The following is a 12,007-nucleotide window of genomic DNA, read 5'->3' as shown; positions in this document are numbered from 1 at the left end:
AATCAAGAAAAAAAGGGGTGCATTCTCAAAATAATTCAATAACAACGAAGCAAAGATACTACTACAATTCATTGGGAACTTAGACCCATAAGTTACTTTTCAAAAGCCTCTTTGAATACAGCAGCAAGACAAAGAGACATGAGCAGAAACAATCTGATTATTGAAAATCATTTAAGTCATCCAAAATGTCTTTGATTATAACAAAAAGGAGTTACTTGTTGAATCCCCGTTTCTGGTACTGATCGACCTCACCATCATTAGGGAAAAATCCCATGAGTCGACCAGCCGAGTTCTGGTAGGCGTACATAAAGCCACCCATTAATCCTATCAGCCCTCCTGTCACCATTGATGGCCCTTTCAGTCCCGGCTTTATACCTAAAAGTCCCAAAAAGGGGTTCAAAACAAAATTCCATTTGAATCAAATCCATAGACCCAAATTACATTTGACTGATGTAAACGAGGTAATGATGTTTAAGTTACCGGAGAGGTAGCCGACGGTGACGGAAACGCCGGTGATGGTAACGAAACGGAGGTAATCGAGGGTGTTGAAATTGCCGCAGACCTTGGTGAAGGGAGGATTCCGATCTATGACCGGGTACTCTGGTTTAGCTGAAGCTGTGATGTCCGTGTTCATCTGTGGTTCTTCGCTTCTTTCGATTATGCTACGGTTGTTGCTCAACTTCGACGACTTCACTTAGATTGGGGAAACACAACAGAACACCCCGTAGCTGTTTCTGTTGTTCTTGGGCCTTAAGCTGTGTGTTTCAGATTTTGTAGGCAAAAGTTGACTTAATACGGAAAACGGGCTTTTTATTAGCCCAATACGACTCCACAGATATTATTTTGAGAATTATGATATTTGTTACAGTGATTTGAAACTTGTCCATGAACCCACATCCCTTTTCGTTCCACCCACCAGCAGTTCCGAACATCGATGTTCCAAATACTAAGTAACGAGACAGGGATGATAAAATATTCCAAATTAATGGATTTCGATTCGATTCTATTTTATAAGAGCTCATAAAGTTGTTTTAATTTGAATAGATTTAAGTTTGAGGTAAGATCGAGTCGATAAACAAGAACATCGAATTGTAATCGGATTGGAAAAAGATTATCCCGTTACATTGCCATCCGTTTTCCGGTTCCGCTACATAGCGAGGAAGCATTCAAATCCCAAACAGTGTTGGCATCTGCAGCTTTCATCTCAGCATGCCATGCCATTCCAACAACTCGAAGACAAAACATATCTCAAAAACGAGAGAGAATGTTTGGATGTCTGTTTGTCAGTCTGTCTTTGTCGTACATTGTTGTTCAATCAAAGCATTATGAGCCTCCTAAGATTGTTCCCCCCTATTCTATTCTTATTCTATTCTACCTCTTGCCTTTTACCCCACTATGAAAGGATCATCCACCATCTCTTGGTACGAGGATGGATTGAGGGGTGCTGGATGTGATCACAGGCCTTAAAATATTAAAATTCTATTATATTTTAATTTTTTTTAATATTTTTATTGATAATCTAATTTTATACTCTTAAAATCTTATAATTTCACACTCTTAAAATTTTTAGTTTAACTTCTAAATTTGTACCCATTTGATATGAATTTATGTGCCTTCCCTACTTGCATCTTCAAAGCTAGAAAAGAAGCATTGGATTGAGGGCAAGCTATGATAGTCCTGACAAGAGAGCATCCCTCAACCTACTATTGCTCTACTTGGTATCTTCAAAGCTAGAAAAGAAGCATTGGATTGAGGGCAAGCTAAGATATTCCCGACAAGAGAGCATCCCTCAACCTACATTGCTCCAAATATGCCCTTCCAAATTCCAATCCATGTGCTTACCCTCCAACATTAATCTTTTGGGCTCTTTATCTCCCCTTCACGTTGAATTTGCCTTTTCTTTGCATACCCTAAACCAAAGGGCCCCCCCCCAACATAGATTGTCCCATGCAACCTTGTCCTATTGGACGTTTGCCCCTTATAATTTCATGGAGCAACTACAAATGCATGACTTTGTAAAAGCAAGTGACCGGCATAATCAAAGATCCTATATATACACACACACACGTAAATGCCCTTCAAGGTTTCCTCAAGGCTACAAAATGGGAAGCATCGCGTTGTTGCAAGAGAGGTTTAGGCAGTTGGAGAGAAAGAAAGAGATGAGGGAAGAAAGGGAACTATTACGAAAGCTGTCGGAGTCTCCTCCGCCGCCGCCGTTGCCATCGGGTTTGCTGTTGTTCTACTTGTTGACAGCGTCACCACCTCATCAAGTACTTAATCTATCACTCTGGTCTGGCGGTTCACATCCTCATGCAGCTGCTCCGAGTTCTTGCACTTTGGGGTGCATGGAGACCCCGCTTTTTGCTCTGTTGCCGACGGTTATGGGGACAACTTCGTCGACGTCTTCGATCGTCGTCGTCGACAAATTCCGAGATTTGGACTATTGTGATGACGTTGATACATCCCTTCATCTGTAACAAATGATACACCACTTGTGATTGGTTCTTGGTGTGGTATTAGGTTATTTCATTTACAAAGGCTTTAAGGCAAGAGTCACTAGTTGTTTATTTTCTAACAAGTATTAAACGTCCATTCTTAATATTTACGAATTATATCAGTTTGATTCCAATTCTAAAAAACAACACATAATTTACATATTCTATATGTATCGAGGGTTAAATTTTTTGAAAATTTTAAAACAAGACCAAATTGATATAATCTAACCCAAAAGATCCTCTGTTTGATATGTACTTTTCGAGTTCTCACAATCCCTTTCGTCACCTTTTGCATGTATCACGGAAGATGTATGTCAGTATTTTCGGTTCTCACAATCCCATGATTTTGCATACATTGTTAGACGAAAGATTTGGCTCATGCTATCTTCTTCCGAAGGTCACCTTCCTACCTACAAATTATTTATGTTTCAAGGTACTTGAATCTTGTACAATTTTGATCGATAATGAAACCACTAAAACTATTAGAGGACTGGGTGGTCATTGAATTCAAGCCACAGACTGCAGAGAGAAGGATTTAAGGCACTGTCCCTTACCTTCTTGGAACACCAAAAGCTCCTTCTAGTATTGGCCATAGAAAAGGTCTTTAATGCAAGGGTACAGCACCATTAATGCCCCCCTCGGCTGTGGTCTCAGTGTGCGTGTACACAAGAGTTTCCCTTCCTTTTCCTCTACGTCTATTCCGTTGATGTTTTATTTTACTATCTTTTTATTTAATACATAATTTTAATACTTACATTATAGTATTGTAGTATATTAATATGATTTTTATTTATTTATTTTTGTTCTACACAGTACACATCCAGCCAAGCCTATTTAAGGAGGGGGTGGTTGTAGGCTGGCGGCCATGGTAATGAGTTCGGTCTGCCGTGTACGTGCATTGTTCATCAAGAGTTTTCTTCTTCTGGGCTGCTCTACATTTCTTCCTTCTCTGTTAGGGCGTCAGATTTCAGCAAGAAAAAGCCATGAGTTATTTGGGTGTGGAGGTTAGTTCCGGTGATGTCCCCGGATACAACGGCACTAATTTGAAGGTTATCGACAGAAGAGTGAGAATCACAGAACTGGCCTTAAGGATTTTGATATGTGGCCTCAGTGTACTTGCAGCTGTTCTTGTTGGAACAGATACTCAGATCAAGGAAATCTTCACGATTCAAAAGAAAGCTAGATTTACAGACATGAAAGCTCTCGTGTAAGACCCTTTTGCTCTCAGCTTCTAGCTTCTTCTTCGTCTTCTTCTTATCAACTTTGGTGTTGCATTTTTACTCAGGTTTTTGGTGGTGGCCAATGGCATAGCTGCAGCCTACTCATTACTACAAGCAGTGTGTTGCGTTGTGGGTATGGTGAGAGGAAGTGTCCTCTTCAATAAGCCTCTGGCTTTGGTTATTTTCTCTGGAGATCAGGTATGTTTTTTCTTTGCTAATATTCTCTTTGCATGCATATAGAGTATAGACATGGACGGATGGAGGGATGTTGATAGGAGTGTTCGTCACTGACAATTTTAAATTCTTATATAATTACATAATTTCTTTATATTTTGTATGGATAAAACATTTTTGCCACTAACATTTTACAAGTCTAACCTCAGGATTTTCTAAATTCATCATCTGACATAAAATCTTTCTCGTCCTTGTATATAGGTAAGAATAGGATATATTGACGTTGTGTACAACATCATACCATGTGTTTGTATTTACACATTATGAATGATGTCGTTGAATTTCGTTGTTATTTATCGTCTTCTTTTAATTAATTTTGAGGATGAATTAAGCAAACGAGCATAGTTAAGGAGGTAAACTGAATATTGATCTCTAAGTAGGTGGAATACATTGAAAGTGAACAACTTTCATTCAAGTGGTAGAGAAAAGGGAAGAGAAACTGAGAAAGAAGAGTCGAGGTTAGCCACAAAATTTGTTGATAGACAAGGTTTGAATGTCAATGTTAATGTATTTGGAACATTTGGCAGGGTGGTAGGTATCATGAGGGACAGGCGCAGTAACTTACGTCAAAGGATGTGAGCTTAAGAACTTATATTAAAAATTTTAAGGATATGGGTATATAAAATTTTAAGAGGCGTGAAATTAGATAATTAATAAAAAATAATAAAAGAAACTTAAAATATAGGGTAAATTAAAATTTTTAGGGGTACAACCGCACCCTATCACCCTTCTATTTATCCCTGGGTACCACAATGGCTGCTAAGCATTCATTTCAATGCATTTTTTACCTTGAAAGAGGGGATCAAAGATGGATTGAGGGAGTGTTAGGATGTGATCGCAACCCCTGAAAATTTTGAAGTCTCATATGGATTATATGATTAACATGTGATGGTTCTTTTGCAGACCCTGGCATACTTGAACGTGGCTGCAGTTGGAGCCGCCACACAATCGGCAGCGTTTGCCAAGTTGGGGCAAACGCAGCTTCAATGGATGTCGTAACCGGTTTTCGTCCGGGCACGAAATATTTATTTGACGGGGAAATTGATGTGAATAAATAATTTTGAAAATAATTTGTGAGTCGCCATCGGCCTTTTGGATCAGGTAGGTCGAATACCTAAAAATTATTTTTTTTAAAAGAGTTTTTTTAAAAAAACATCCATTAAAAAAAATGAACTGATCTGCGTTTTATAACCAAAAATTCGTTCTTTTTTTTTTAATAAAAAGGGATTCGTGGTCGGTTACGTTTAGAGAAGGATTAGCACCCCTACAACGCCCAAAAATTGGTACTTTTTAATTATAAATTGTCTCTATTATTAAAATTAAAAAATATATTTAATTTATAATCCTATTATTTCAAAATTATATAAAAAATATTTATTTATTTAAAAATATCAGAAAAGAACTTCTAGGTGCCTTAAGACAGCTCTTTTCTTTGATATTAATTTAAATAATATTGTTTAATTTTAAAATATATGAATAGGACATCCAGTTGTTTTAAGACTGTCCTGTTCTTTGATATTGAAAACTAAATATTTATTTAAAATAAATATTTATTTATTATATACTTATAACAACATTTAAATATATAAGCAAGTAAAAGAATACAATTCTAAATATATATTTAAAAGCAATAAAAAAAATACTTAAAATAAATGACTAAAATATAGTGAAATTAAAATTGACAAACCTAATTCATAATTAATCAAAATTACAGGGATTAATCAAGCTATTTTCTTATTTCATAATTTAGTGACTAAAATAAAATTATCTATAATTCGGATATTATAATAAAATAAATTAAAAATATAAACTAGGGATTAAAATATTATTTATCAAAATTAAGGGATTAAATCTGTTATTTATCCTAAATATATTATTTTAATATGAAGGACTAAAATAAATAAAATTAAAATTTCGAGATCAAATTAAAAGTATTATAAAATCGATTTAGTGACTAGAATGTAAAAATTACAAATTGGAATGGCTTCGAATGGGATTTACCCTTTGTGAAATTACAGAAATACCCTCCCCGAAACGACGTCGTTTGGGAGAGGGTATTTATAACCCAAACCGGCTGGCCCGTAGGGCCAGCTTCTCATTTCATTTTCCCTGTTCTCTCTCTAACAGAGAGAACAAATTTGTTCTCTGCCTTCTCTCTAGCTTCCCTCATCGGAGGGAAGCCGGTCACCGGACGGCAACCATCTGCCGCCGTGACTGTCACCGCCGGCCACCGCATCCGGTGGCCGGAAAAATTTATTTTTACTCTAATAGATAGATCGGACCGTCCTAAGGACGGTTCCAGTGGTATTTTCTCCTAAAAAGCTCCCAATCGGAGCGAATCTACAAAAGTACCTTCGGTGTTTCGAAGGTTCCGGTGAGATCCGGTGGTCGGGGCTTCCTCGGTAAGTTTCTCTTCTTCCTTTTTCTTTCTTTTTTGTTTCTGGTTGTGGGATGTTTGACTGAGATCGTTGGTTAGTAGTTTGTTTTTTTTTTCGTTTCTCTGTTTTTTTCTTTCTCCGGTTCTGTCTCTCTCTTTTTTCTCTGTCTCTCTGTGTTTTTTTTTTCAGGTTGGGGTGGTGGCTTTTATAGCCACCACCGGTGTGGCCATCGGACCGGTCCGAAGATGGGGTCTCGGTGAGTCACCGGACTACCAGTGGTGACTCACCCCGTAGCCATGGCGTGGACGGCTGGCGTTGGAGCTTCTGGAGCCTTCGGTTGGGACGTGGCAGTGGCGGAGGCGGCGAGATAGCAGCGGCGGCCGCGTGTCCCTAGGGTATCAGACCCTAGGGTTTCCATCTGGAGCAATCTAGGGACCGTTGGATCACTCAGATCCAACGGCTGTGATGAGGCGGCCGGCTAGATTAGGGTTAGGTAACCCTAACTGAAACCCCCAAATGTTTAGGGTTTCTGGTTTGTTCTGGACCGGTTCTGGTTTGTTTGTAACTGGGCCGATCCATTTGTAATTGGCCTGTAATTAATTATTTATATATATATTTAATATATATTTAATAATAATAATAATAATGATAATAATAATAATAATAATAATAATAATAATAATAATAATAATAATAATAATAATAATAATAATAATAATAATAATAATAATAATAATAATAATATGGATAAAAAAATTAGTATCTTCAGTTGCCCCTCTTTGCTCATTCTTGTGTTAACAAGAATAGGGCAAAGATGAAAAGATAATAATTTTTTTTTATCCATTTGACTTTACTTTGATCATAATGGAGATATTGAATAAATTCTTCTCTCTCTCCAGATGAGTTATTCTTATTATGAACTTTCTGCTGGGGATGATGATGGCCTCCTTTCTGTGATAGAGTCATTCAACAGGTTGAATAAGCTCTTGATGAGTTCTTCTCATTATGAACTTTCTCTAGAAAGGCTGATGCTAATCTATCTCATTCTGTGATAGAATTATGCAAAAAGTTGAACAAGTTCTTCTTATTATGAACTTCTTCTTTCTTCTTCAGATGAGTTCTTCTCATTATGAACTTCTCTGGAAAAGATAATCCATCAATTGATGAATTCAGGTAAAAGGTTGAACAAATTCTTCTCATTATGAACTTCTTATTCCTTCTTCAGATGAGTTCTTCTCATTATGAACTTTCTCTGGAAAAGATAATCCATCAATTGATGAATTCAGGTAAAAGGTTGAACAAATTCTTCTCATTATGAACTTCTTATTCCTTCTTCAGATGAGTTCTTCTCATTATGAACTTTCTCTGGAAAAGATAATCCATCAATTGATGAATTTAGGTAAAAGGTTGAACAAATTCTTCTCATTATGAACTTCTTCTTCCTTCTTCAGATGAGTTCTTCTCATTATGAACCTTCTCTGGCAAAGATGATCCATCAAATGATGGGTTCAGGTAAAAGGTTGAACAAATTCTTCTCATTATGAACTTCTTCTTCCTTCTTCAGATGAGTTCTTCTCATTATGAACCTTCTCTGGCAAAAACTGATCCATCAAGTGGATTCGAAATCTTTGCTAAAATCTTTGAAATTTATGTTAAAAATTCAACAAGAATAAAAATGAATGAAAATGCATCTATTTTTGCAAATACCTAAATATGATGCATGAATATTAAGTTGTTTGATTTCAGACTGGTGAATTGAGTATTTCTTCAATTGTAAAAACCCAATATATCTGTCTTCTTCAAATCAGAGAATCTATCATCTTTGACAAATGTAAATGTAGATATAATGTCACAAAACCTCTTGAGAATAAAACTCAATAGTATAAGCTCTTGAAAAGCTTGCATTCAGGCAACATGTTGATTCTGATAACAACTCATCTGATTATGAAGTGACCTTTCAAGATGATTTCACAGATATCGATAGTTCTTTTAATACCGAGAAATCTTGAATTCTGATTCTGATGAGGAGAATAAACTGTTATACTTGACAAAAATGGGATTCTCAAAGGCTGAAGCTTCAATAGACATATAGAGAAGTGGTCCAGATTCATCAATTGCAGAATTGGCAAATTTTATATGTGCTGCTCACATGACTAATGTTACTGACACATTTCTTCCGGTACAAGATGGGAAGCCATTATGCAATGATCCCAATTACAAGAAAAGGCGAAACTTGGGCTATGATTTTTTTGGGAAAAGAATAAGCAAAAGAAGCTTGAAAAGAAACTTCTTAATAAAGACGATCATGCAGTTCATCTTTTAATTCCAATGATTGGTTCTGTAGTTCTTACCAAACCAGATCAAATAACTCAAAGAATACTTCCAGAAGATGCTATTGAGTATCCTTATTTTTACTATGAGCAAATTCATCTTCCAAATTCAATGATTGGTCTTCCAAACCAGATCAGATAACTCAAAGAACACTTCCAGATGATGCTATTGGCAAATTCATCTTCTAAACTCAATGATTGTTCTGTCCAACCAGATCAGATAACTCAAAGAACACTTCCAGAAGATGCTATTGGCAAATTCATCTTCTAAATTCAATGATTGGTCTGTCCACCCAGATCAGATAACTCAAAGAACACTTCCAGAAGATGCTATTGGCAAATTCATCTTCTAAATTCAATGATTGGTCTGTCCACCCAGATCAGATAACTCAAAGAACACTTCCAGAAGATGCTATTGGCAAATTCATCTTCTAAATTCAATGATTGTTCTGTCCAACCAGATCAGATAACTCAAAGAACACTTCCAGAAGATGCTATTGGCAAATTCATCTTCTAAATTCAATGATTGTTCTGTCCAACCAGATCAGATAACTCAAAGAACACTTCCAGAAGATGCTATTGGCAAATTCATCTTCTAAATTCAATGATTGGTCTGTCCACCCAGATCAGATAACTCAAAGAACACTTCCAGAAGATGCTATTGGCAAATTCATCTTCTAAATTCAATGATTGGTCTGTCCACCCAGATCAGATAACTCAAAGAACACTTCCAAAAGATGCTATTGGCAAATTCATCTTCTAAATTCAATGATTGTTCTGTCCAACCAGATCAGATAACTCAAAGAACAATTCCAGAAGATGCTATTGAGTCTCTTTCAGTTAATGTTTGGACTAGGATATCACTATGCTTATTTGATGTAGAGCCAGAATTTGTAGATTCGAAGCATTTTCATGCTATTACATTGAAAAGGGCTATATTCATAATTCTGCCAATTAAGAACAGATTTTCTCTTATCCTGCTTCCTCCATGTGCTGATGCTTTTCCATTGACAAAGAAATGATGGCCTTCATGGGATCCAAGAACAAAGTTGAACTGTTTATAAACATGTACAGGAAGTGCCAAATTGACAGAAAGGATCTGTAAGGTTCTTGAAGCTTATGTCAATGAGCCACCTTCGAGTATCCAAAAGTATGTTCTTGATGAGTGCTGAAAATGGAATCTAGTATGGGTTGGAAGGAATAAAGTTGTTCCACTTGAACCTGATGAAGTGGAAATGCTTCTAGGTTTCCTTAAAAACCATACATGAGGAGCTGCTAGAGACATGTTTCCCAGTGATATCAATGTCTTGTTTCTTTTTGCTGGAATCAGTGCTGCAAAGATCGCCTTCTACTGTCTTAGTATATCTTTGAAAACAGAGGTGCAAGAACTGAATGGTGATCGGTTGGAGCAATTGATGAGTAGATTTGTCAAATTCAGCCTTGTTGTCGGTAGCATCCCGTGTAACAATCTTAATGTTCATGGCTTTAAGATGGTGATGATTGGCTTACTTTGTATTCCATGTATTTAAAAGTATTATCATAAAGTGATATTCAAAAATCTTTAAATTATTTCAAAATTATGTTAATTCAATAAAAGAATAAATTGAATTTTCGAAAATAAATTGAATCTCAAATAAATTGAACTTGAAATAGATAGAATTGTATTCAAAGTTATGGCAAGCATAAGAATGATAAAAATTCAAATGTCTCAACAAATTATAAGCATAAGTATTTCTAAATTAATCACATTGACACAATTTAGAGAAATGATGTAAGCTTTTGTCTGGAAGATCTCAAACGTTGTTGAAATGCTTGTAGATGTGAAGTTTCTTCCAAACTGTCAAAATCTTAAGAGGGTTCAATTGCCAGATGCCTAATATCAACCTGCATTTAAGCCGCCTTTTCAGGTTTTCAACTCAAATCCTTCCTTTGGTTACAAGATGCCCTTTGCGGGTTTTCACCTTGACCCCCTTTCTTTTTCTTTTTTTTTCTCTTTTTTCTTTTTTTCTATTTTTTCTTTTCTTTCTTTTTTCTTTTTTCTTCAAGCATAATATTTCTTGACAGAATCCGAGTTTATTGGATTTCTCAGAATTTTTCCATCCATTTCTGCCAAGATCAATACTCCTCCGGAAAAGGTATTTTTTTACAACGTATGGCCCTTCCCAATTAGGCATCCATTTCCCACGGAAATCTTTATGTATAGGCAAGATCTTTTTTAGTACTAGATCACCCTCTTGGAATTCTCTTGGATGTACTTTTTTGTCATGAGACTTCATCATCCGTTTATGATACATCTGTCCATGGCAAATAGCTTTCAATCTTTTCTCCTCAACAAGGTTCAATTGATCAACTCTAGCTTGGATCCATTCAGATTCATCCAATTTTGTTTCTCTCAATATTCGAAGCGATGGAATCTCAACTTCAATTGGTAAGACTGCTTCCATTCCGTAGACTAGAGAAAACGGTGTTGCCCCAGTAGATGTTCGAACAGTAGTTCGGTATGCATATAGAGCAAAAGATAACTTCTCGTGCCAATCTTTGTAAGTTTCAGTGGTCTTTGTAATGATTCTCTTGATGTTCTTATTTGCTGCTTCAACTGCCCCATTCATCTTTGGACGATATGCCACTGAGTTTGCATGTTTGATCTTAAACTGTGCACAAAGTTCGGTCATCATTTTGTTGTTCAGGTTCAGAGCATTATCTGTAATGATCCTTTCTGGTAGGCCATACCGGCAAACTATCTCTTTCTTTATGAATTTGCAAACTGTGGATCTCTTAATATTGGTATATGAAGCAGCTTCAACCCATTTGGTAAAATAATCAATTGCCACAAGGATGAAGCAATGTCCATTTGATGCTTTTGGTGTGATTGCACCAATGACATCTATTCCCCACATAGAAAATGGCCAGGGTGCTGTCATTACATGTAAAGGAGATGGGGGTACATGAATCTTGTCTGCATATATCTGGCATTTATGACATTTCCTTGCATAATCAATGCAATCTGTGTGCATGGTAGCCCAATAGTATCCATATCTCATTATTTTTCTGGCCATGGAAAGACCATTTGCATGTGTTCCACATATTCCACTATGTACTTCTTCAATGACGTTTCGAGCTTCGCTGGTATTTAAACATCTCAATAGCATTTGATCATTGCTTCTTCTATACATAATCTCTCCATCAAGAAAATATCCAGTAGCCATTCTTCTCAAGGTTCTTTTATCAATTTCTGATGCATTTGGTGGATAACTTTGATTTTTGATATATTGCAAGATATCATGATACCATGGTTTACCATCTACTTCTTCTTCCACACTATAACAATGTGCAGGAATTTCATATACTTG

General features: G+C 36.2%; 2 protein-coding genes across 2 annotated transcripts; one reads left to right on the top strand and one right to left on the bottom strand.

Moving 5' to 3' along the window:
• Nucleotides 1-2: 2 nt before the first annotated feature.
• LOC120204199 (NADH-ubiquinone oxidoreductase 20.9 kDa subunit-like) lies at nucleotides 3-740 on the bottom strand. The gene is made up of 2 exons (XM_039204314.1): nucleotides 481-740; nucleotides 3-375 (listed from the first exon to the last, which is right to left on the bottom strand). The coding sequence occupies exons 1-2, from the start codon at nucleotides 632-634 to the stop codon at nucleotides 212-214; spliced, it is 318 nt and encodes a 105-aa protein (XP_039060245.1). The 5' UTR covers nucleotides 635-740; the 3' UTR covers nucleotides 3-211.
• A 2,671-nt stretch (nucleotides 741-3,411) lies between these two features.
• LOC120204011 (CASP-like protein 2B1) lies at nucleotides 3,412-4,948 on the top strand. The gene is made up of 3 exons (XM_039204121.1): nucleotides 3,412-3,702; nucleotides 3,781-3,913; nucleotides 4,853-4,948. Exons 1-3 carry the CDS (start codon nucleotides 3,479-3,481, stop codon nucleotides 4,946-4,948), a joined length of 453 nt encoding a protein of 150 aa, XP_039060052.1. The 5' UTR covers nucleotides 3,412-3,478.
• The last annotated feature ends 7,059 nt before the right edge of the window (nucleotides 4,949-12,007 follow it).

The sequence above is a fragment of the Hibiscus syriacus genome, unplaced genomic scaffold (genome assembly GCF_006381635.1).
Source record: "Hibiscus syriacus cultivar Baekdansim isolate YM2019G1 unplaced genomic scaffold, ASM638163v2 tig00010533_pilon, whole genome shotgun sequence".
Lineage (NCBI taxonomy): Eukaryota > Viridiplantae > Streptophyta > Magnoliopsida > Malvales > Malvaceae > Hibiscus > Hibiscus syriacus.
Note: the sequence above shows the minus strand (reverse complement) of the source record. Positions and strands in the feature narration are given on the sequence as shown.